Source organism: Carassius gibelio, chromosome B19 (genome assembly GCF_023724105.1).
Source record: "Carassius gibelio isolate Cgi1373 ecotype wild population from Czech Republic chromosome B19, carGib1.2-hapl.c, whole genome shotgun sequence".
NCBI lineage: Eukaryota > Metazoa > Chordata > Actinopteri > Cypriniformes > Cyprinidae > Carassius > Carassius gibelio.
Window position 1 is genome coordinate 27,080,927 of NC_068414.1, and position 27,931 is coordinate 27,108,857.

The following is a 27,931-nucleotide window of genomic DNA, read 5'->3' on the forward strand; positions in this document are numbered from 1 at the left end:
GACAGGACGATGATTACTTAAGCTATTCATTAATTTTTATCCTAACAATATCTCTGGGTAAATAAAACTCTAAAACATTTTTTTTTATTTTTTTTTTTTACACTTTTTCCAATTAATCAAAATGTGGTCTCATAATTCAACTAAAACGTAATAATGCACTTGACTTGAATATTTGATCACAAACTTAATTTTATTGTGTGCAATCAATCAATCAATCAATATATACATAATTACAATGTAATTGTAAGGTTCCTGTTTTACTTTGCACAGCCATTCATATTTCAAATAGGATTAATTTGTTAGCTCTTAAGTTTTTGTGCATCTACGTGTCGTCTTTCTCCAAAGCTGAAAGGCATGCCCAAGTGATGTGACTGATGGGGCAGAGGGAGCTGTGAAATCTCCCGTAGCTCCAAATTGTCAATCGCACATTCCTGCACTGCACGCACCTAATATGAACATACGCACAGGCAGTAATTCATCCTACAGTATATCAGGCACATAATGTCACTGCTCCTTACAAAAGCTCATAAGACAGATTCACACCAACGACCACTCTTCTAACAGCCTGTCAGACTTGTGAGAACATGCACTTCATTCTTAAACGAGGCCCAAAACACTTGCAAAAGATGTTCTGTTCCACCTTGCCTCACATTCACTCAAGCCTTCACACATACAGGAAAGGCCCTGATTTATGAAATAGAAAATAGTCTGGAAAACTACAAAACTATATTTAGGTGTTAGATAGAAACAGAATACTTTTCTAAAATTATTGGACAGACTTTAAAGTCTGAATAATAAAATTGAGAGCAAAATAGCATTGCATTGGTTACTGGAACAGCATGAAAAGAAATGCTTTAAGGAATAAGTTTGTAAAGCCTAACTAAATGTCTCCCTCTTGTGGTCACCATTCCAGCTGGATAGAGCAAAGATAATCAAACCACTTCATCACTTAATTAAGGACAAGGACCATCATTAATAAATCATTTTTGCACTTATGTCTTTGTACGCTGATGTTCCTCACAGCTGGCAGCAATGTCTAAACGTTTTCAGGCAGTCACTTAGTTTCTGTGGCAAATGAAAGCTGACTGGTTACTGAGGCAACAGACCAAACATACAGAAGCTGTGAGTGAAGAACAACCCGCCAATATTTTTAGAGTCGTTGCGGTTTTGGTCCAGCGAGGCGCAACTTTCCCAAAGGGAGGAGATGCTGAGATGCAGTTTTTCTCTAACAATACGAACATGTGTCTATAGTTAGTGAAACAGCTCTATATACATGTGTGCATTATACAAAGACATGGCCTACACAAGTTATAATTTGTATTTTATCACTTTTAATTATTTTAATTGGGAGGGGGGGGGGGTGCGGACTGTCTCTCCCTCTCTCTGTGAGTGTGTGTGTGTGTGTGTGTATTTATGATTTCATACCTTCATTTATAATACATAACTAATACACATTACAGACACATACACATTATCAAATTAGAATAAAAAATACGTTTTGTGAAATCAATAATTCATATACACATATACATACATACATATATATATATATATATATATATATATATATATACATATATATATATATATATATATATATATATATATATATATATATATATATATATATATATATACACATATATACATATATACATAGCCTACATATATACATATATATATACATATACATATACATATATATAATATATATATATATATATATATATATATATATATATATATATTCTAAAAAAATATTTTTCACTATTTTTAAGTTCTGCTCATCTGATTGGTTGAGCTTGGACTAGCCTTGTTAGTTTATTACTAAAAACAGCATAGGCGTTTTGTCTCGCTCCGAATGGGTTTATGAAAAATTAATAAAAGAAAACAATTTCTAGAGCTGAAGTCCAGTGATTATAGAACGTTGCAATGCAACACTACTGCTCGTGTGATGCCGCTGTAATATTCTACATATTCTGAGATAAAATAATATTTATAAAAATGATTACTTCAAGGCGAAATGTTAGAATGAAGTTTAAAATCATGTAAATTGCTTGCAATTATGTAAATGCCTTAAATGTTATATCAAATAACAGCATGCCAAACTTAAAAAAAAAAAAAAGTAAATAAAAAAACGCTGTAAAGGACACACAAGACAAGTTAACTCCACAACACCCCCCCCCCCCCCTCCCCCTTTAACTAAACGCCGCGCGCGCACCCGTGCCCGCCCAGCGCCCACACACACAGTTATCGCCCAGTCGATCGAACTCCTCCTATTCGCCTGTATCACACGCAGAAACAGGTGTCTCTGTACGCCAGCACCTACCTGCGCAGCACATGCGGCTGTATAAATGAGGTCCGACTTCACCGCAGCTCATCTCGTGAATAAAGTTCCCGCGTCCGTAAATCACATCCAGGCTGAATATAGCGAGACACGGCGCAGCTGCCGCGGACATGTCACCCGCGCCAGCCATGATGTTCACAGAGAAAAAACGGTTGCGCTCCCTCTGTGGTTGAGTTAAGTTCCCCAAACTCTGTATCAGCCTCACACGTTTAGATTCATTTGTTTTGGGACTGAAAAACGAAGGGGCGTCTCACTGGGAAAGCAGCGAAAGCTTTACCTCAGTACTGGCCCAACCCCTCGCGATGTGTTTGAAGCTGCGCTCACTCTGCTGCTCCAGCTCCGGGACAAACTCTTCTCCCGGACTGCCATTGAAATCTGATTCCTCCCATATGGGCTATGCGCCGCTGTTACCAATTAAGAACTTTTTTTCTTCTTATTTTATTCTAAAACATTTAGGATTGATGCGTCTTTTCTCAGATATTGCTTAACGCATGATCAAACCACGTTTAAGGAGAAAAAGACACCTAATTAGAAATACATTACAGAAGTTAAACTTCCACAAGAAGTTTGAAGGCTAAATAATTATAAAAGATTATCACAGAATAGATCGTTTAAATTATAAGACGTCGAATTATACTAATTTAAACTATTATTTTATCACTTTTAACAACAAACTCTTAAATATTAATAATCACTTTTCTAGTGTTTTGCTTAATACATTTTAAAAAGTTAGGTGTGTAGGTGTAGATATAGGTAACAATTCTAAGGGTTCCCTGGTCCACCATAGCATAGCTATGGCCCTAGAGGCACTAAAAAACATTTTGGCAGCATGAAATTAACCTCAAAACACCCATAAATACTGATGAAAAGACCCTCCTTTAATGTCACTGTGAAATTCCATTACTGGTGATATATTGTTTTTAGGCAACAAGTGTCACGTTATATATTTACAGCAGCAGTTGTACAGCAGTTTAAGACAGCTGAGAGTTAAAAAAAAAAAAAAAAGTTGAATCTGATTTTAATTTGTCCATTAATTTGAACATAAATAATGTTTAAAGTCAATCTGTTGTAGAGCTGAGACAAAAATAGGTAATAAAATATTCAGGAAAAAAATGACAATGAAAAGGGGTAATATTCAGAATTCAAAAGGAACTTAAACTAATGCTGCTATATACCGTTTTTTGTTTAGTAGATTTTCATAGCAAAATGTGCTTTAGCTATGGGAAGTGTGCTTTGATGTTTAAAGACTTGCGGTGCAGGTAATTCAATATTTGAATAGGTACAGTATGCAAACAAAGGCTGTGTCAGTGCAGGTGGGACGTGTTGAGCTGGCAATGCACTTCTGACCATGTTCAATAGAAAGATGAATTCAGATTTTCACCCATTTATACTTCCAGTTCACAGCATTCACAATGCATTATTTTTTTCAACTCAAGGGCTCACAAAAGAACTATCTCACCAGGGAAATTCTTCTTTCCCAGCCTCTGGCATCTTCTCCGGAGATATGGTTTTCTTTAAATCTACTTATTGTGAAGAGCTTCTGCCATACAAATACTTGAATTATGTTATTCATGCATATTATGAATACACATCAATGGGGTGGATAACAAATCAGACTTTGACTCAAACCAAAATCCTCAGAATCACGAAGACAACAGTAAATATTGTGATGTTTGTGAGTCATGCGACATAAGAACTTTATTTAAAGGAATTCCTCATAGTTGACTCATTTAGAAAATCTGACTCACTCGCTCTGTACCACATTACATCTGCAACACAGGAAATATGAGCTTTTGCGGTCCTGTGTACGAAAAGCACCACTTTTACTTCAAGAATTCGCACAGTACTATAGTACAAGGTAGCCCAGAGAGACTTCAAAAAGTGTTCGAAAAGGAAACTATATACATAGAGAGCCTACATACAAATGTGTTTAATCTGATGTTAAATGTATCTATAAAATTCCCGGATGCTTTTCTGACTGCTTCACGGCTGTTTGAGTAAGCAAAATATGTTTTTTATCTTCAGAAGAACTATGTGTTGAAAGATATTTGACTGTTTTGATTTTTCTGAATATAAGGGACATATAATAACTAACTATAATAGCGAGGTGTGGTCAATGGGAACACTACACTGGGCATCATGAAAAGGTCAGCCCCCTCCTAAAGGCTTCGTACAAAAAACAAAAAAAAACCTTTTGTATAATAAAATAAGCCTCCACAATCACGACCTTATGACCAGTCTATAAATGTATAAAAACAATTCTACAAAATAGGACATGCCTGCCTACTTTAAATCTAAAAATCACCTCTTCAGATGATGTTTCAACCACATTAAACCAATTATCTCATGTCCTAAATAGCTAATAACTAAAATGTTATATACCTGATTGTTCACAGAAACTTTTCAGGATCATTTATGCAACATTTTAAAAGAACGGCGATTTTTGAAGCTTTTGGGGAAAAAGAGGAAATTGCACTTTTTCATTAAAAAAAGGTGTAAATATTAGTTTAAATTCAATAAAAAAAAAATCATTTGTGTTTTTTAAGAGAGTATAGTAATTGGACATAAAGGTTAAAATATTATTATAGATCTTTGCTTAGGGATGATATAAGCACAAATCTAATGGCTGACGTGTTTGAAAGCTCATAGTCGAGGTCTTCATGTAACTCACTGGAATGAGTGCGAGTGTTTTGGTCGTATCCAGGATACACACACATCACTCACAGAAAGTAAACTGTGGTGGCACCATGTGCGCTGCAGAGGAAGAGCGTTCTTAATTTAAACTGGCTAAGGTGAATTCCCAACATAACCATCCTTAAACTTGCCACAGCCAGCTGACACTCAAATGCAACCTTACACTACTACCTGGCTGGTGCATAGTGCACCCGACATACTAAATTATTCTATTTACGCACTGCAACTGAACGACCTTCAGCGATCAAAGAGACCACAGCCGACCTAGATTCAACTGGCACACGCCTGAGTCTCTTAAATCTGACACAACCTTTTGTGTAATCCTTATCACCTGCATCTGTTCACCTCATAAAACCCTAATCGAGTCAGTACACCCAGAAAAGGAAAAGTAGATAATAGTAAAGTACTGTATATACCTTGAACGTACACAGCCTTGAAAGCGGTAAGTTTTGATACTTCTGAAAGTCTCTAAAGGCTGCATTTATTGTACAAGTAAAAACAGTAATACTGTAACAATGAAAAATAGCAGTTTTCAATTTAAATATATTTTAAAATCTTATTTCTGTGGAAGACCTGCATTTTCAATACTCAAAATACTCAAAAGAGCTTCACTAAAATAAACATTATGGAAATAAAAACAACTCATAAGTTTATGTATTTTCATCAATGAACTTCTAAAACTAAAACTGCACAACACAAAATGGAGTTTAAGGTTTATCTCTTTACGATGAACATGCAAGCTAATGAGCGCTGCCCAGGTGTCTCAATGCAAAGCAACATGTCCTCCAGCACAAAAACCCTCATTTACCAGTCAAACAAGCCCTGAGTACATATCTAACACCCAAGAGCCACACCCAGTCCCGATGGACAGATTAACAACAGAACAATAGTGAATTATGCTGAAAATGTGCCATGCAATTTAACTATTCCATCAAAGAAAGACTCCTCTGCAAAAAAATAGTATGCATTTGATACTCCACTTGTATCCATATTATTTCAAATAACCACTTACGCATATAAATGCAGTGTTCATATACACTATGTTTGCCATCTCTTTTAAATAAACTGAATGAAAGATTCAATTTACTTCCTTTGTTGAACGAAACAGGGAGGGATTTCAAAAACGCTGCCAATGAAAACAACACACCATCAAAAGCTAGGTCGTCTGACAATGTTTTGCTCTTGATAACGTGAGACAGCGACATTTTTAGAACTTTTCGTTATTATGCAAATAACACACCATTCAACAACACACACACAAACACAATATGTAAATCATGGCTTATAAATATGTCAGTGTTTACTGTAGTTACTAAAGCGTCCCAGGACTACTGTTGAGAAGTGACAGTATCCAAGAATACGCCCCTGGACACTGGTCACCTTTCCACACCTCTATCTGTTTAAATAGACTGCCAGATAAAGGGCAGGTTTGAAGGTTAGGTTTAGGGTGTGAGCGCCTTCTGTGCAACCCTCACAGTATGACTAGATGATAACAGCTTTTCAGCATGTTTTACAATACAACGCCTTGGGCTAAGCCTTCAAGGACAACTGAAACCAGGTGGCTTCTTCTAGACACTAAGAGTAACAATTTGCATTCAGTAAGACTCTAATGACCATGAGGAAAAACATCTTTTTCAAGCTGTAGTATGACATTAACATTCATTAAATAGTTAAGTCAGGTAAAAGGTGCTCAAACCACATAACAAAATACAGGTTATACTACAAACACCTGCCAGAATAGTAAATCGAACCCAAACACAGTGCTTCAAATGAGTGAGCTTCAACGCCACTGGCAACAGCGTGCATCTGCAAATCATCAAAAGTCACAACGTCATCACGCACCGTCCAGATGTAAAGGGTTAACTCTGTGGTTTCAACACAGCAGGAAAAAACAGAGCGAGAGAGAGGGAGGGGAAACTGAGGTTGTGCTGCACATGTGTACAGAGAGAGCAACAGCACGCAGGATTAAACGCTGTCCGATACTATCAGAACACTGATACAAAACTTTTTCAAGCTTTACGTGTGTAAATTAGTTTCTTCTTACCTTCGCTGACTTGTCTTCGCTGCATCCATTTCCACACAGCTATCAAGGTTGCCACATGCCCCAAAACCACCAGGGTTGGGAACACGGTTCCAGAAGGATTTGCCGGCATCGGGCCTGGGATACAGTTTGTGAGCTGTGCTCACCGGAGAAAGACTTGAGGTGAAAGGTGAGGGAGAGGAGGGGGGAGGAGGCTGGGGGGCTTTAAATGTACCCAGCAGAATAGTTTCTTCAACTACGAGCGCTCTAAACGACAGCTGCCCCCCCTCCTTCTGCCCCTTTTTTATTTTTTCTCCTGGTCTCTCTCTCTCTCTCAGTCCGTGACTCAGAGTGCTGGTAAAAGCGGTTGTGCTTTCTCCACCTCCCGTCCTCCTTTCACAACCTCTCTCGCATTAAACCAATAGCTCAATTCCTGCGTACTTCTAGTTCTTTCCCTCCGCTGAAGCATGCTCACTCACTCCAGTCCGTTCTCTGCAGTCTTACGATTCAGAAGAGATCATGTTTCTGCATGGCACCTACAGTTGTTCTCTTATAATCCATTTTTGGAGTTTTTTTTTCCCGTCCACTCAGGCTCGAGTATCCATCTCAAGTTAATAATACATGAGTGAGGTTTGTTTTTGGGAGTGCACACACATACAGACATTCATTTGCCCTCAGCGGCTGATAAGAGTCTGTATCTACCATACTATTACATAACATCTTGTTCCAAGGTTTTTTGGTCTGCAATATAAAAAAAAAAAAAAAAAAACTTTTGTACTTGATTACCGGATTTTGTCTAGTTTAGTGTACATTTATAACTGTATATGACATATCAAAATGATTTTCTTGCACTTTCTCTGATTCTTTATGTAACTGCACTTTACTTCCAACAGAAAATGACTTCCATTTGTTTTCGAGCTTCAGCCACGTGCTGTAACTTTCCTGACACCCCCAACATGGACTTTCATTTCTAAACAGCGGGAATGCAACAAAACGCCAAGCTGACTGAACAGATGCATTAGACGTCCTACCACAAAGAAAGTCAACATATTACTGCTGAACAAACAAATCTGTTATTAAGTACTGACAACATGAGAACATGCAGAACCTAGAGCACATTTATCTGTAAGTTAGTATTTCTGCAAGTGCTGTGCTAAAGGATAATATTCCAGAATGTTTGTTTCCAAACAAACTGCTCATGACACACCCACAATGTGCATAATCACATTAAAGGACTGGAGCAATGTACAAGAGATGACATTAAAAATGAAATTTCATGAAAATAGTTTTTTTTAAAACTGACTAACTTGATGATTCATGGCCGTGTGACCAAGCAACAGGGAGGGTAGTTAAACACTATTGAATAAAGACGCCCCAAATAGAGCTGGCGACACATTAAACGGGACTCATGCTATGCATAGATGAGACGGCGAAAGAGTTTAAAAGTAGAAGAGAATCCAGGTCAGTTATGTAGCTATGCAACAACCCTAAGATACGATCATTCACTGGTTGTAAAAACTTACAGGTCAACACACACAGCCTACCAGGAATAATCTTACAGGTTACTGAGAATAAGATTATGAATAAAGATGAAATAGATAGACAGACATACAGACAGACACACCCATGTCTGCCTATGCAAGTTTACAGGGATTATCTGGTAACTGCTGATGGACAGAACCAAAATGGCGTCCTCTACCGGCCACACTCTGACCTCACTTCCTTTTAGTGTGGTACAGCTTCACCTGCCATCTATTTCTTTTGCACGAGGTGAGATACTCAGATGGAGCAGCTCACAAGCAGAAGTGAATAAAAAGAGATATTGAAATTCAAAATGAAATACTATACACTTAGTTTAAGCTTTTAAAATTCAACAATCATATTAAATTGCTATGAACACATTAAGAATAGCAAATTAAATATCAGACATAAATGAGCCCGTCTGCATCAGCAAAGCCCCCTAAAAAAGGGTCGATTTCAATGTTCATAAAGCCTCAATTAATATATAGAAAATGTACAAAAATAAACCTACCATCGGGTCGAGATCGGCAGCAACAGCAGCAGAGGTTCATGTCGAACAAAATTGGCCCTTCTATAGTTCTCAAGCAAAATACTGACACCAACTGCTAATGTAGCACATCTGACCTCAAGACATTGTATGCTGATCAAATCCAGAGGGGCGTACAGCAGTCAGAAGCGGGGGGAAAAAAAGAGAAAAACATGGAAGGAAACAGGGAGGGAGAATAAGAGAAAAAAAAAGAGAGAGAAAGGGTAGCGGGTTTTATTTAATCCAAATGTTTTCCATTGTGGAAACTGCATCCCTGGAACAGTGGTAAAGTTCATTATACACTTAACCATATAAACATAGCAAACTGATTCTTTTTCTTACTTTTTTGAGAAGTATGTGGAAAAAAGACTATGCTGCAAACCCGCATATATAACAAAGATCTCTTTGTGTAATGCCTCTGAAGTCATAAAGCAGTGGGCTGTCCCTAAAACTGCTAGAATTAGAAAATAAATGGGAACCTCAACTACTGGGTTTGCAAATCTGGACTCCCGAACAACTGCAATTTAAGTCTGCTGGGGTTTGGGAAATAGAGTTTAGCAGTAAATCCATCTTGGTTTTAAATTCTTAAGGGAGTAGTGGGTGGACCAATAATATCAGCCTTTAGAATAAAAGGAATACAGATGGAAAATGTGGCTACCTGTTGGATTTGGGTAGCTTTTAACTACATTTACTAACACCAGGTACCAACCAATTAGGAAACTCAACGTCTACCTTTTCAAGAAACGCCCTTGAGGGCATCTACCAAGGAAAAAACCATTAGCATGCAGATGTAAAATGCAATAAACCAAGTGATGTTTTTAGCTAAAGAGATAAACACTCACAATCAAATGATGCAGTTTCTATGTCAACATAATTAAATGACACTGATCAACTTTCAGAAACAAAAAACATGGGCTATTTAAAATTATAATTTATTTGAGTGTCCCTTTAAATATGCAAATCAAATGTCGCCTACCTTGGCCCTTTTGGATCAAATCCTCCATGTAGGATCTACCATCATCAATCTCCATTATAGCTTGTTTAAAGCAGTTAGTCTGATTTACTACACTAAAATCACTTCGAAGACGACAGCGTTTCCCTTTTCATCTCTCTTACCCCGTTTGTCTTTATTTCACTCAGCACTAAAGAGAGGAAATACAGTTTTTGGTTAGATTGAGTTGACAACATCTTAATGCGATCCTCAAGACTACAGAAGCAGGCATGTTTCTTGCCCATTCCAAAAAGAGAGAGAGGGGGGAAAAATGTTAACTGGTCTCAGAAATCCCATTTATCTGCCTGGGAAAGAACATTTCTGGAGCAAAGTACAAATGGTTTGTTTTAAACAGTGCAATGCCCCAGCTGTAAATGCATCTAGGTCCCATGATAATTTATGAATTAAAGGTTTGTCTTAAATTAAAGTGTTTGTAGTTAAGTATTATATATATATATATATATATATATATATATATATATATATATATATATATATATATATATATATATATATATATATATATATATAAACAGGAGGTGGCAGTATAGAGTTGAGCAGCTGTCCTTATATCGTGAGAGGGGCGTAGGCTGCATCCTGTGCCACGACCTATGACCTCTTTGTGCTGTTTAAAGCTGAATTAAGATGCCAGAAAACCTTTGCCTTTGATGTTCTTTGAAAACACAAAGACAAGCAAATATAAAAGAAACTGAAGTCTTAATAATTGCAGGGATTGCATGGCATACAATTCAATTTTGTCCCTTTAAAAAAAATAAATAAATAAAAAATAAGGATTGATTTACTATTTCTCCTCTTAAAAGCAAAAGTTTTCCTTAAACTCTTTTGGACTTTATGGAGCCTATAGAAGATATCACTTTCAATTAGCTCTGTGGGCGCCTGTCCTTTTGGCCTCATAAATACTCTGTCTGACGGCGGTATGAAGATTCCAGCAGCCATTTTGTCTCAATTATGGTGTTATTGATTTGCAACAGGCTCTTTTGTGTTTTTCGAAAATGAACAATAATTGAACTATAATTGCATAATAACCCACAAACAGCACAAAAAGAAAACTTCCAGCTATGACGTACAGAAAGCAACAACCTTTACTACCATCAAAGCGTATGAGGAAAGGGAAGAAAGACAGAGGGAAAGACTGAACAAGCATGATAAGCACATCCACATGGGTGTTTCTGCTCTAAAGAGGGCATCGCAGAACCCCTTTCTGCAAAGCTCAAGGTCAGACATCTGATCTGTTCTAATGATTACAGTAAATAATGTCTGGAATGGGATTTTCAAGGTATTATTGTCATCTCAACACATCTAGTTTTGTGTATTTGAGTTTATGCCAAAATAAGTTGGCAAAAACACAGAGATGTTTTGCATGCATTTTATACTTCACATAACTTTATAAACTGGTTACCAATCATCCAGTTCTTCAGAATAGTAAAACCTGAGGCACATATAGTAAAAGCATAAATGAAAGGAAGGTATCTTCACCTGACCTGCAGTGCTAATGCAACTGAAGCGTTTTATCATATCATTCCTTAAAATCATTCCCTACCTGTAGTAGTACACGTGGCACAGGTTTCTTTATTCTTTTTAAATTATTCTTTCCTTATTATAATACCAAAAACAGCGCTGCACTAATCAACTAGTCTCGCCAAAACACAGATCAAGGCATAATCATGTTGGACTATAACAGCTTTGCACTAGATCATTTGAACTGTATTTCCGCATGTGTTCAGAGATTAGAATATAAAGTTTATAAAATGTTCTTCATATATTAGTGCTATGACCCAGAATCTGCTCCACCTAAATATTCTGTCAGGAGTTGGATGAGCATGAACGCTTAGTTCATAAAAATGAAGATAAATGTTCAACAGCTGTTTCAAAGGATGCTCTGTGCACCTCCAATTCATGAACCATTGGTTTCGAATGTGGTGTTTCGAAGGCAAAATCCATAAATCAACATGATATGGTTTATTTACAGTAACAGGTCACTTAAATTTTAAGCATGCCCCAGAAGCAAAGGACGTTAATTACAACTCCTTGAGTTTCATAATGGACAATTAAACCTAATGAATGGCAAATGGTGTTAGTGCTGAAAGGATGTTTTTTTTGCTTCATCTCCCTTTAGCCGTCGCTATGATACCTACAATCACAATCATATATGCTAATGGATGCTGATGGAAAATACAGCTGGAATACTTGTCTCTCAAAGGAGGATTTAGACAATGGTGCCTATGTTTGCAGCATCTGGTGATATATATGAGGCCTAACTGCAAATGTGTGGAAAGAAACATGGCTCACGGATCAACTGTAGAAAATATGTTCATGGAAAAATTACATCAAGCTTCCTTGGACTCAAGTTGGAGTGTCTGTTTCACGTCATACATTTAATACTTTGAATAATAAGTACTATATATATATCAGAAACTGTATATTTGGCATAAGGGGTAATCAAAACGGACTTTAGCCAAACTACACACTGCCCTCTGGAGTTAAATGATGGTTATATTTTTAATAATAATAAGTGCAGAATGAAATAAAGGAATTATTGACATATCCAAATCATCCATCACCAGAGTATGACGGTAATAAATTTAAAAGACACTCTTTGGTGATTTCAAACACAATTTCAAAATTGTCTGAGACACATCTTGTGAGACATCTGCATCTCATAAAGACTGAGCTGTGCTCCAGTTGCTCCAAATATTCCTATTTATTCATTGCAGCTTCATTGACAGAAAACAAATTATCACTCACCCTAAAATCTTACACAAGGTTTATACATGTGCAATCTGTCTCCCATTTAAATCAGTGTTTCAAGAATTCAACTTTCAAAATCTGTGCAGATTTCAGATATTTGGCTAGAAGGAAGCACACACCCTGCTGAAAATTCCAGCGTATGTTGTGTTTTGGATGCTAGTGTGCTGGTGTGTCTCCCCCAGATACATTTCTAAACAATCAAAACCACATTAGACGATCACCTTAAAGGGATACTCCACCCCAAAATGAAAATTGATGTCCAAAATATCTTACATTTTGTTCCGAAGACAAACAAAGCTTTTACGGGTTTGGAACGACATGGGGGTAGGTGATTAATGACAAATTTTTCATTTTGGGGTGGAGTATCCCTTTAAATTGCTGCTACAATAATTTAATGAACAAGTCTTCATTTGTCAGCTTAAAATCAACACTATATGCTGTAGCTTAACAAAAGTAAGTGAAGTGAAAACATTCAAAGTTTCTCTCAGAAGCCAAGCCACAAGTAGTGTGCAAGTCCATCTGTAAGTCATTGCCTGATGCTAAAACTGATTTAAGATGAAGCTGGGCAAACAAAAACCTTGTGTAGTCTGAACCCCCCCAAAGAGAAGGAGCTTAAATCATGCTGATCTGCAAAGCCTCAACCATGCATGTCTCATCAATCAACAGCAAAACAATTAGACACTCTCCATACAAATAACACCACCGATGAACGTTTGCTGCCATGCATACTTATAGATACTGCCCGTCATTTTAAACCTTGCAGTTATTTGAGCATCTCTCAGACAGTAGCTGTGCCATGGAGTTACAATCACGTAGAAGGAGCATTGAAGAGGGCAGTTCATAAAACAAAATGTATGAAAGGATCTCATTGAAAGCCTCTGGCAGATAAAGTTTTCCTAAAACTCCAGTTTCCCTTTGCAACTGGCGCCTCTTGCATTCCAGCGCTTGGTTTATGGGGTGGAATTTATTGCACATGGTTGTTCTCCAAAACATTCAACACACCCCTGCACTCTGACATTATGAGGCAGTGGGAAGGAGCTTCATGTGACAATGAGCATGTGAACAAAAAGAAACACACATTCACATGCATTAACTTTTGAAGAAACGTACTAAATTGCAAACAAAAAACTCGACTCGCAGTCTACTTGTTGCACAATCATGCAAAGATGCACATATATTAGCACGCCATAAGCATGAAGTTAGTAAAAATTGTGCAAAATGACCCCCAGGCCATAGGGAAGTCGTGGCCTAGTGATTAGAGAGTATGACTCCCAACCCTAAGGTTGTGGATTCGAATCTCGGGCTGGCAATACCACAACTTAAGTGCAAGGCACTGAACCCCCAACTGCTCCCCGGGCTGCCCACTAAAAATAATAATAAGCTAACTAAAAAAATAATGTCTGTCAAATAAAGCCTATAAAACAGAACTTTTAAACAAAGCCTTTGCTTTGAAAAATCTTGGTTTTCGATTAAAGCATTAGTTACATGATTTTCTTTTCATGTTAATTTAACTTCAAATTCAAAAGACAAATATGCATGTTTGCTACCCTCATTTAAATTCAGGAATTTCTATTAAATTCTAAATGGCACACAACTTTGCTCCCTAAAAACATGGTACTACGGTACTAATTTATTAATTTCACAATTTCACAAAGCCTCTCATACCTTCTTGATTAATTAAACTGACTAAAATTAGTTTTAGTGTTAACTATTAAGAATCCCAGCTGAAAAGCACCCCATTAGTTCAAAATTAACTTTTATAGAATAGTATGTCAATGTTGGCAACCTAATATAATCGAGGAGCAGGAAGAGATCCATGGCAACAGGAGAGGATGCAGGAAGTATTACTGAATGACTAATCAGCTCAATATCCTCATGTGATTGGCACAATTTTGCCTCGGACGTGAGCGAGTGAGTCAGCACACTGAGCGCCTGCTGGGTGTGGTCAATAACGATTGACTGTCACCACAGCAACCTAAAATGACTCATACAGACAATGATCAACCACTGAAGGTGTCCATAACAGCGGCCCAAGCCAAAAGTGGCATGGTCACTAGCAACACTGGAAAACAAACCGGCACATTAAGCTAGACTTTTTCCTGGAACAGGCACTTCACTATCTCAAGAAGTAATGGAATACCTTTTTTTTTTTCTCTGAGTTCACCTAAAAATAAAACAGAATAGAAAACACTGCATCTAAATATTGACATATGATAAAGTCAGCCGTTTCCAAGCGTATTGTGAAGCAAGCTAATAGACTAATTTATGTTTTTGAAAAATATCTTTATAGATTTCCTAATAATATAATTTCAGTATTATTGAATTTATAGCATTTCATTGCAGAGTCATATAATTGATTACACCATTATCTATAACTGGATAAAACACAAGGTTGTTTTTAGCAATTTAAACAAATAGTTCATTCAGTAGTTCTTTCTGCACTACTTGTACTATGGACATTAATCGTATTAGTTTTCTAAGAAATCAGACATGCAATTTTAGCATGAACCATTAAAAAACACGTTGCATATGGCAAAAAAAAAAAAAAAAAAAAAAAAAATTCCCATAGACTTGGGCTTTTCTGATCAATGAAGAAATCCACCAAGCAACCTTCTTTGAAACCTCCCAAACTAAATTTGTGATTATGAATATGTATTGCATGCTAAACCAATGGAATCTAACCTAGTTCGCACCATATTTTAGTCAAGCATTGCAGTTTCTTTTTGTGATTTAAACACCTTGCGGTACATAGAAATTTCATCTGTGATATGAATGAGGGGAAAGTGGAGTCAACAGCTCAACAGCATTACAAGTGCCAGTATGAACAACTGTATTATGTTACCACATTACTAATGCTTGAGCCTTAGACATATCTTTAAGAAAACTTGACACCCCCAACACAAACCTAAGTACACCAGGAACTTCAAGTAGCTATGAATGCAATGAACACTGATACAAAATCAGTAAAAGCGCAATATGTGCCATCTGACATTAATAACACTAGAACCATTTGGAATCTTGGGTGTGGTTCTTGGGGAAGTGCATCACCAAAAGGCCTATTTACTTCCCTAAAAATGTACCAACATGTCACCCTGGAAAATTTGGAAGCATGTGATCAGATTTTGTAGCAGCATGTAAAAGCATTTGCGAAAGTGCTGTTCTGCCAATCAGAAATACAATTTATATGACATTTGTCTTATACATTTGACTTTACCCTCACAACACACTAAACCCCTTAGAAAGCTTCTAAAGACTGCAAAAACGTGGTAACATGCTAAAGTCTGTCAATGCAAGTGTATTTTTGCATACACGCACAAGTGCTTAAATTAGACACAGGGATAAAAGTTAAAATCATGGCTGTTGGTTCACAAAGAGGATCCTGGCTGAGTCAGATCCTGGACTCCACCAGTGTGGTGAGATCCTCAGCCGTCCAGTCTCACGAGGACTTCTCTGAACTATTATGTGCTACCACACCACTTTCCAGACCAAGGCTTGGCACTACCACAGAGCCCTCGGCTTAGTAATTTTACTGCCAATTGAGCTGAATGTCAGTTATATAACAAAATGATGAGGAATTAGAAGCATATGTCCAGGAAAAGTCAAACATTTCCAGATGAAGTGTGCAAAGGCGAAACAGGAGATGTTTCTGAAGGAGATTACTTATTTTCATTTTCTTTTTATGCAAACCAGGCTTTAGACAGACCAACTAATTTGTTTGGTCGTCTCATGAACGTGATTTTTTTTTTATTGTCATATCCAGTCTTACCCAAGTTTGCTTTTAAAGAAAGTAACTTTTATTCAGCAAATATTTATTAAACTGACTGAAAGTGACAGTAAAGGCACTGATAATGATGCAAAAGATTTCCATTTCAAATAAATATTGTTCTTTTGAACTTTCTCTTTATCAAAGAATCCTGAGAAAAATGTATTAAAATATTTTGCAGCACCAACACTGATAACAATAACAGAATCTTACTGGTGTTTTCTAAACACCAATTCAGCATATTAGAATGATTTTTGAAGGATCATGTGACACTGAAGAAGTTATATAGAATTTTAGAGTTATTTTAAATTGTAATTAATATATCACTATAATATGCATTTCTTTCTTTCATCAAATGTAGCCATTGTGAACATCAACATAAAAATAGTGCTGTCAAATGAGTTTTTGATTTACATAATGTGTAAACTGTGTATATTTATGTATGCATTTATGTACCGTTTGTATGTATGTGTATGTGTGTGTATATATATATGTGTGTATATATATGTAAATGCTATAAAAAAAAATTGATGGGATTAATCAATTGACAGCACTTAAAAATATTTTCTTTTACATTTTTATTTAAGATTTTTTGGCCTTTAAAAATAGTACTATCATAGTAATAATTTAATATATAATAATATGGTATTAAATGATTATCAAGTTCATGTAGCATAGCATTTACATCCAAGGTACTTCAAAGAATACCCCTGTACTTTATAACCAGTACTTAATAATGGTTTTGAGTCATATGACTCAAAAAGCTTAAATTTACCCATGTTTTTATCATAACACTCCCTATGAGATGGATAAATCAACGTCATTCCGGATGAGCAGATGTTTGACGCCAAACGTCTTGTCAAATGTCTTGGCTCTTGTTAGACATTCCCTTCCTTACCAGAGAAGACAAGATTCCCACACCTACAGCTCTGAGAGAAACGGCAACTTACCTGAAAAACAAGAGAAAGGAGAACACATTAGCATTAACATTCATGGTTTACACACTTAGAGCCTCAGAGGCTAAATGCTTCCCAACCTCAAATTAGTTCTTAGGTGTTTAGCTTGAGTGCTGACGTATAAACTGACGTCTGTTTTTAAAGGAAAAGTTGTTAAAGACATCAGATAGGACCTGGCTCCTCCAGTGTGCTAGCTATTAAAAACAGGCAGGGAGGAGAACGGAGTTGAAACAAAAGAAAATAAAACTCAGGAAACAGCAGCCATGGGACAGAAGGTTCCCTTGCAGGATGGTAGATCACTTTACAACTTTAACCCTCGATTAGACACCGTAAACCCCCTACCAGGCCACAGCTGCACCCTCATAGTGTACATTCAGAGCAGGAGCTCCATGTAATTATCTTTATGTGAGCACCACCTACTGGACACTACCGGTATGAGATCACAACGATTTTGTAATTACAGTTGCCTTAATTGGAAGCAGTTTGAAACAAGCTTACAATATACTGTCAGACAATATACTGTCTAGGATCAGCAAAATCATCTTTTGCAGCCCTTTACAGCCTACGAAACACTTTTAATACTGAGAAGATGCTGACAGGGGCCTCCATCACAAGACTGCCTCTCCTAACACTCCTTTCCATCAGTAACAGTACCGGTAATGTAATTTTATTGTAAAGGAGGAACGGGTTGAATTAGATGTTGAACTGAAAGCACAGTTATTTGTGAAGAGCAAAGAAAAGATTTGATTCAATAATATCAGTTGTGTTATTTCAAATTTGTATGAATTACATTCTCCTGTGGAACATGAAAAACCTATACATTTACAACCAGTGGAAACTGGATTTTTTTTATTTATTTTTTTAAGGGCATAAGCAAATGTGAACTATATTTTAAATATTCTGAAGTTGTAGTTGTGTTTGCTGAACAGACAAAATTTTAAATTGGAAAAGCTTTTTTGTTTACAGTCAACTCAATAACTGGATCAATCATGAACAAATTATTCAGAATTATTCAAACTATATTAAAGCTTCATTCAGATCTTTAAACAGATCTAGAATGATTTATTCATTGGTGGTACTAAGTTTTTCAGGGAATACTCACTTATGTTTTGGCCTGCTCCTCAAAGTTAACGTATGATTACAGAAAACTTTGATTCGACTCATTCGACTTTTGTGTTTAACAAAGGAAAGTAAGTAATTTGGGTTTGGAACAAACAGAAGAAATGAATAATAAACTTTGAAATTAAAAAAAAAAAAAAAAAAAAAAAACACTGTTTGCTCAAGCATGACCGAGCACAATGAACATGAACTTTCATGAGACTCAATACTTTATGAGCTCATCAAATCAAACTACCAATAGCATGTCAATGACATGCACAGCTTAGAAAAGCTCATCTAATTAATTAATTGTCAAAAACATTTAATATTCTTCTTTAACATCAGAATACTTTTTTATTAAGGTGAGTTCTGGTCTTTGCATACTAATGACACTGACATTGTAATCTACTAAATCCAACCAGCCATCAGATGTTTCGAGTTTCACAGTGCCTGAAATGTGACACAGCAGGGTGGGGTCTTAGAGAATAGAAAAGACCGGAATGGCAGATGACATCATTTTATTAATTCCATTGACACAATGATGTGACTCTTTTACTTCCTCCACAGCCTCCAAAAGTTTCTCTGATTTCTATGTATTCCATAAGCACAGTCTATGGTATAATCCTACCTAAAGGAGAATAAACTGCAGACATAGGCAAGCTGCAGTAGAAATCAATATTTGCATTCCCTGATCAAGATCACACCCTTCCACATCAAATTACACACCCATTAACCACAAAATGATCAGTATCGATAGCATTTAGCATCTGTAATAGTCACAACGGTCTAGATTATATCTATTTACACTGTTTCAGTAGGTTGATATTTTTGATGTAAAATTCAGGTTATGGTTCAGTGTCCATCGATATGGAAAGGATTGAAGGTCTTGGCAGTGAATATGTTTATTAATCACAATAATAGAGAAAATACACATATGCAAATATTGCAATATTCAAGATATTTTACATTTAATAAATGTTCCTAAATAAAAGTGGAACTACAAAGTAGCCAAGGAAGGAAGGGAGAAAATCAGCATCTAAAACGCCATATTCTGCTTAAGCAGATACACAACAGCTTCCATTGTTCAGTAAAAATAGTGGGGGAAAATGGATAGAACTCCTGAAAGCCTGGCAGTTGTGATTGTCCTTGCCTGGCCTGTACACACATACACACACACACACACACACACACACTCACTCACTCACTCACTCAGACAACATCCTGAAACAATTAACTTCACACACATGTGGCTACAAAAAAAATGCATCTGTTTCCAGAAAGGAAAGCACTATTGTGACTGACAGATTAAAGTGAAAGAGCTTTAGTGAAGAGATATGTTTATATGCATGTATAAAGGTGAAAATGAGCAGACAGCCAAAGCACAACAAATAAATGCCATCTCTGCACAGCTTTTCTCTGAAGAGGTCTAGATGAAGCCAGAATTTACCATCCAAACGGTTTCCCTCAAGCTCATCGATTCAACCTGTTAACTCTTTGTAGAACTTTGTCATTTGATCTCCAGGTTCAACAAGATTCCTGCACCAGACATGTTGTCTCTATGGTGCCGTAGTAAAAGAAAACCATTTAGAAGACATAAAAAGGTTTTCTGAAACAAAAGAGAAAGTAGAAGGCCAAAAGCTCATTAAGAGGGAATCTGGCTCTGGATCCAGTGCAGCATTAATCTGAGGCAAACCAGGGGGAAAACAGCAGCATTTGGCTGCTCACTGGACACAGTGAAAACAGCAAGAGCTATGATTTCCTATGAAAATGACTAAAAATCTGGCCAAAAAGCTGCTTTGAAAAAAAAAAAAAAAAGCAATTTCTACATTCATCAACATTCATCTGCATTTTGACTGGTACACAATATAGATATTTTATTATTACTTTAAAATGCATAAATAGAACTGTATAATTTTTTATTCTTTAAAAAAAATGATACAGTCTCACGATCCTTTAAATTAAAATACCGTATGCTGATTTGGAGCTCAAGAAATTTCTTATCAATGCTGAAAATCCTGCTGTTTAATATTTTTGAAGAAACGGTGACCTTTTCTTATATAACCTTTTTCAGAAATCTTAGATAAATAGAAATTTCAAAAGTAATTACTTGAAATAGACATAGTTTACTATCACTTTTGATCAATTTAATGTATTTGTGCTGAGAAAAATGATTAAATTCTTTAAAATAATACATATTTTTTTAAACGGTAGTGTAAAATATAAGCAGTCCTTCAAGCAGCTTTCACTGCCACTGATCTTCCTGACATGTAGATCACACCCAACTCTGCTTTAAGACTTTAAGAGTGTGTCCAGCAGAAAGTGACCCCTCAATGAAGGCTGTCAGGCATATTAACCAAGACTCTCTGGACTGTTTGATGGGGTGAGAAGCCTTTGTCTCCTCCGACAATTGAGAAAACATTCACTCAGGTCAAAACAGCTGAAGGCTTTCTGGATACTTAGCAGATCCATTGAAACACATTCAAGCTGCAGCGAGTGATTCATCAGAATAAACACATTTAAATCTCATTTTAGATCCCAAATTACTCTCACAGTATAACTGATACAAACCCTCTACTAACCCAGAGCCAGCGGGCCATCCTTATTGTTGAAATCAGTAATAGCATCTTCTAAATGACTCTTTGCTTTTAGGTGACTTTAAAGTAAATAAATCATAAACTTTTTTACTCTATTGTGCTTAAGTACAATATAAATATAAATAATTAATAAAATCTCTTTTAAGTCACCAACCATCAAAGTACAACATAATACTGAGAACACAACAATTGTGTGTAATTGGGCTGATATTCAAACCAAACATAGTAGATAATACTCCATTCAAGTTTTTGGCATGTAGTTGACAGGTTTAGCATGGTTCTGGTATAGAGTTATGACTCAGCATATTTGCATTTTAAAGCCAATATCTTTCCTTATCCATCAACTGCACTTTTACAAAGCACATTACAAACCACATAAGCTTTTGCTAATGTTTTGATTCGAGTAGACTCCAAACTGAGTTTACAAAACAACAAAACAGTTCATTTTAGCACTGAGACAAAACAATCACTAAAATCTATTTCACTCTCAAAACCACCTCTTGCCAGTAACCAGACGTCACGAGAGACCTAATCCCCAGGTATTTAGAGCCGGTCAACTTTCATTCTTCCGCAGACAGACCCTTGAATATCAGCACTCAGCATTTTTCAGCCCAACCTGAGGAATAGATGCTTTAACTACAAAACTGTCATCGCAACATCGCATCAAATGTTCAAAGACATGTATGAAATGTGAATACCTTTATACAGCATATATAGGTATTTGACACTTCACAACCCCTCTCTTCCTCTTTCAGATGTACTCTGCATCAATTAATATTGAATTATACACAACTATCTAATGAAAACACTCAGTGCTGTGTGTAATGACATCAAACTTCCTGGTTCTCTTGTCATTACACACGCCGTGCACCACAGGGAACGTGTGTAACGGGAATGGGGGGGATCCCAGGCCACTGCGCTGCCTGTTACCGTGGTGATGCGGCAGTCAGTGCACCGAACATGCCGCATGGCTGACGCAGAATCCTGCTGCTTCCCAGTGCAGTTAAAAAGAAGCAGCCAAGCTCCAAAACACAGCCTGAGTTCAAGCATGAGGGCCCCTGCACAAAAGACCTGGCCCTTCCCTTCATAATTAACACAGCAAAGTTGAGGCAAAGAGGACACAATGGTATTCAGAACTTCGCACGCCATTCACACCCTCTTTAAAATACATTCCTATCCCATTAAACGGCTCAATTCACAGCGTTTTCTGCTAAGATTGGATCCGCATTGATGAGTACCTTTGAGAGAGGTGATCTCGTGTTGGATGGAGCGGGCTGTGTCCATGTCACTGGATTCTGTCAAGCTGGTATCCTGGGAGCGTGTGCACGCGCGTGTGTGTGTGTGCGCTGCGCAAGGTCAGTCCAGTAAGATTTCCCGAGCCGAGCTGCTGCAAGACTTCAGGATTCAGTTGTGTCTTCCTCTCGGCTAAGTCTGCAGTGCTGCTTGCTGACCGTGTGCTTTCTCTGTTTTGATCCTCTCTCTCTCTTGCTCGCTTACTCACACACTCTCTCTCTCACACTTGCTCATTCTCGGTTTGCAGGGAAACTGCGATGTGAAAAGTACCCCTCCCTAAATTCTTCCTTCTCCCTCTTTCCTCCAGCCCATCCTATCCCCCGTGGGTCCCACGGGGTGCCTGAGCCAACCAGAATGCAGGGTAGGTACAAATTGTATCAATGGATGGGACTTTTGAAGGTGGAAGACAGATACACATTGTATAAACTAAAAAAAAAAGAGAAAGATGTAAAGATGTGAAATGCAAAAGAAAGAGGATAGGAATGTAAAAGTCAAGGATAGAATCTGTAGAAGAAAGTGAAATTGAGAGAAATGCACTCAGGGACCTTGGTCTTCTCTGTCTTTCCCTGTAATTTATCTAACCACTGAATTTTTTTTAGCTTGGTGTCTTTAACACGATGCCTGGAAATGCTTTCCATTAAAACTATTTACAACCTGTCAGTTTCTAGCTAGATGCACCCACAGATTCTCTTTTATGACTCATCTAGTCTCCATATTTTCTATCTGATTCTATAATTCAGTATGATAGCAGCAGTGTCCAATGAAAACATGCTAAAACTGCACAAAGTGCACATACAAAAGAGTCAAATACAAACCTGCTCTTGTGGTCTGCACTTAGATTCATATTTTTAGCATTTTACAGTGCAAAATAACTTTTCAAATAATCTAGGAATACATCCCATTTTTACAAAAAGCAAAGCGTTTAAAACAAAACTAAGCATAAAACAAAATACAAAAACAAAAAAACAGCAATGCACTGAATTCAGAAAATGCTTGTGTATTGTTATTAGCTCCTGAAAGCCTGTAAAAATAAGATCATGCAAATTATTAAATAATTGATTATCTAATCAGTCACTGTCTATTACTCATTTATATAATACACAAAGGTCTTGTGAAGCTATTTAAATGTGAGAATAACTGCTCATTAACATGAAACGTGAATAGCTTCTTATGTATTTATGTACAGTATGTGCGTCAGCTCAAAATTAAGGTGTGATATTAAAATCATCGTTGACATGTAAACACATGCACAAACAGATGAGCTAAGATCTAAAGCTGAGAGTGAGAAAGCTTTCCAAACATTACATGACATGATCCCAATGATAAACAACAACGATCTCTTTGCATGCACTATTTTTCATAATGAATGAATAAGGCAATGGAAAAGCATCATAAACATAATTCAGCACATCTGCAGTGACTCAGCAAAGAATGAAATAGGCCTACAATACTTCCTGCCACTAATGCTTCTGCAACGAAAAGTCTACTTTATAGTTATGCAGCAAAAAACAGACTCAGACACACCAATGACATCATCTGATCATCTAATCTTTTTGCCAAAGCATTATTTGATTTTGTCATCAGACTGTGTTGTTGTAATAACTGATGTGTGTGCACAATCAAAGTCAGGACACAGACTCTTCTCGGGGCTAAAGCACACACAAACAGAGAAAAGCCCCACATAGACTAGATGACACAGCATTTTGAGAGCAGCCAGACTGGCCTACTGCTGGAGCTCTCCCTCCCTCTCTGACACACTCTGTAATTCTATCTCTGCCTTATTTTATTTTTTCAGTGCCCCTTTTTTCTACATCTGTCATAGCCACAAGGAAGAGCACAAAGAGAAGTTCAAGAGGTCCAAGCTTGAAATCTGACCTTAAAAAAAAAAAAAAATTAAAAAAAAAACTTTTATGGAGGATATGACATTAAGGACCATATTTTGACAAGATCATGACTGCTATGTTCAATATAATAAGTGAATGGGGACTGGATTACAAAAAACATCAAAATATTATAAAATGATCAACTTTTGAACTACCATTACAGATCTTCTGAAGCCATATGATTGCTTTTAATGAGTAACAGACATAAACCTAAATTGTTATTCACTGAAAATCTTGAAAATATGACACCTCCCATCTGTGATGATGCATTACCCACGCTTTCCTTTAAAATATATTTACATGCTAAAGATTTCTGTTATAATTGGCCAACCTTTGCAAACTACTGTACATAGCAACATTCCGTCAAGTTGCTGAATGCTGAAAGATATTTTTATGTTAATATTCTCATATTTGACATCAACAGCATGATTATGTATGAAGAACAAATTTCTACAGCTAATTTTACATGAATAGTCTGAGAATATTTTAATGAAGCATATCTAGGAACTATGAATGTGTTCAGGGAAATGTATAATGGACACTTTAGATCAGTTATGCCAAAAATGTATAGTTTCAGATCACTATCTAGAGTCCTGGCCAGCTGCACTGCAATTGATATGCTCCAATAGTTAGTTTTCAAAAAGTAAAAAAGAAAAGAAAAAGTAATTGCCAAATCTTTGTTGTACTGCTGGGAAAGAAGCCATTGCTTTGCTGTGATCAATTGTGTATTAGAGCAGGTGGAGGATAAATATTGCAAATATACCCCTGTGACGCCATTGCACTGTGTGAAGTGGGCTGATGGCTCAGAGACACAGACAGGATGACGGATCTACGTGTGAAAGAGTAAAAGGGTTCATGCAAGTTGCTGAATTCTACAAACTTTTGTGAGGTGACAAGAAATAAGATCTGGGTCAGTGTGTTTTGGGATCAAAATCAACACAGTCAGTCGGGAGAAAAAAAATGTCATCAGTTACTTGTCCAGTATTTGATATCACACACTAGATTCTCAGCAAATTAGAATTAATTCTGAAGGATCATGTGACACTTAAGACTGGAGTAATGATGCTGACTTTTCAGCTTTGCCATCACAGGAATAAATGACATTTCAATATACATTAAAACATTTTAAATTATTGTAATATTTCACTATATTACTGTTTAAATATTTTAATTGAATAAATGGAGACTTGGCGAGCATAAATTCTTCTTAAAAAACATCTAAAATATTTTGAACATGGATGTGAAATTGTTTTCAGTTTAAATCAGTGTATTATATTTTAGATTAGAACCATCTAACATTTTAAAATGTTCTTTTATCCAGCTCTTTGACTCTCTTACAGGTTTGTTGTTCTTTTAAGGGATGCTTAGATTTTTTTATACACAATACATGAAAGTACTGTAGCACCAGTATGTTGCCATGGATTGCTAGTTATATACAAAATATATATAAAATTGCACAGCTCTTTTAAAATATATGCTTTGACTGGTCATTGACAACTTTGAGCGGTAACATATTTTGTATATTACTGCAATCCATGGCAACATACTGGTGCTACAGTACTTTAATGTATTTAGTCTTTAGTGTCACATGATTCTTCAGAATTAATTATAATTTGCTGAGAATCTAGTGTGTGATCCCAAATACTGGACTGGTAACTGATGACATTTTTTTCTCCCCACTGACTGTGTTGATTTTGATCCCGAAACACTCTGACCAAGGTCTTGTTTCTTGTCACCTCACAAAAGCTTGTAGAATTCAGCAACTTGCATGAACCCGTTTAATCTTTCACATGTAGATCAGTCATCCTGTCTGTGTCTCTGAGCCATCAGCCCACTTCACACAGTGCAATGGCGTCACAGGGGACGGTTTGGACGGTCCCCATAGATACATGGCAGACAGCAAACTGTCAACAAACACATCATCTTTTCAGCGCACTCCTCTCTCCTCATCCAGTAGCCAAAGTGTATTGTGAGGTTTTATTTAAACGTGCATTCTATCCATCTATCTATCTTTGAAATCCTGTAGAGAGTAAAGCAAAATAAATGGACGCTTGACAGACCTTGATTCCGAGCTTCTCTTCAAGGTTTACACTTTACTAAGCAGGACCTTGGTCAATCTGATAACTAGCAAGCTGATTAATTGAATCTTGTCTCTAGTGTTTCTCTAAGGGAATTCTTTTTTGTTATACATTTACACAAATTTCTCAATAATACAACCCTAAGTACCGAAAAGGTGCTCTCTGTGCATCGATTAAAATGTATTTCATTCAAGACGTATAAACACAAAAGCCAAACATTCATTTCAACCTCATAATTCAACTATCACTGGTTAATTATGTGCTGACAGTTGACAAATACCAGCAATAATCCAGTCTACTGTTCAACCTTTCATGAAACTCACTGTAAAATTTCCTCTTATTTATGAGTTAGCCAGTCATTGTCAATATAACATTGTGAGATCTTCTGTTGATTCGTATATCTAGTGTGATTATAACAAGAAAACAGACTTGTTACCAGATAATTGCATCATAGTGTAATCAAGAATAATGTATTAGTTCATAGTCATGTTTACTTGTCACACAAACAATGAAAAACCTGTTTTACATTTGCTACAAATATTTGTATTTTTCATTAAGTATCATGTTTTATCAACAAACATTATTTAGTATTTTTTTTATCATTTACGATTTATCTTTGTTCAGTACCTTTTTCTTAATAACATGCAATAAATAAACAAACACGAAAAAATAAATGTTTGGTTTAGGATTTTAAACAAAAACAAACGAACAAAAAGCAGACATTTAAACAGAAAAACAAACAAATAAATAGGCAATGTGCAATAGGCAACTTTACTAAAGTTATGAGTCTAGAGTGGATTTGCGTGCAGTCTCTAAAAATCCTGAACAATAGCACACACCCAGTACCCTGCCAACAGACCTAATGAACACACAGGGCAAACTGATACAGCACTCCGGGTATCATATTAGTGTGCCACTGATCAAAGCTAAAACTGCTGCTCCACATGCACTTGCACTTTAGACAATACGGTAGTCAATTTTGTTGGTAAAGTAAAATTTATGTTAATGTTTGTAATACCTAAACGCCTAATTATCCACACGTTGCAGTTTAGAGCTAGGTGATAGGATAAACTGATGACTTATTGAGAGGTAAATACCATCTGACACACTTATGTATTGCATACAAATAGGCTTATCATTCTTTTACATAGACATCATCTTAGTCATCTTCCTTGGGTTTGTCTAGACAACATAAACAGGAAGCTTCCAATCTACTATACAATGACTAAACATTCCATGACTCAACACAAAGAAGTGACTGAGATGTTTCTACAGCTCCCAGGTTTCTTGGTTCAAGTTTACGTGCAGCATTAGCAGCCGGATAGGGAGTTTGTTGCAGACATCCCTGGTATCCCAGTGACAGAAATTCCACACCAACAGAGCAAATGTTTAACCTAC

At 36.6% G+C, this 27,931-nt stretch overlaps 1 protein-coding gene across 11 annotated transcripts in view; it reads right to left on the reverse strand.

The window, feature by feature from the left end:
• The window catches only part of LOC127979082 (plectin), a 106,558-nt gene that overhangs the window by 51,401 nt on the left and 27,226 nt on the right, over positions 1-27,931 (reverse strand). Inside the window, exon 1 of one of the 11 annotated variants that reach the window (XM_052584213.1) lies at positions 22,518-22,707. The exons of 4 other annotated variants lie outside the window; for them this stretch is intronic. In XM_052584213.1, coding sequence (XP_052440173.1) covers positions 22,518-22,563 — 46 coding nt within the window. In that variant the 5' untranslated portion in view covers positions 22,564-22,707. Of the gene's footprint in view, positions 1-2,329; positions 2,653-7,085; positions 7,535-9,093; positions 9,230-22,517; positions 22,708-27,931 lie in introns of those variants that run through there. 6 more of the 11 variants (XM_052584214.1, XM_052584212.1, XM_052584210.1 and 3 more) reach the window with 6 other exon arrangements.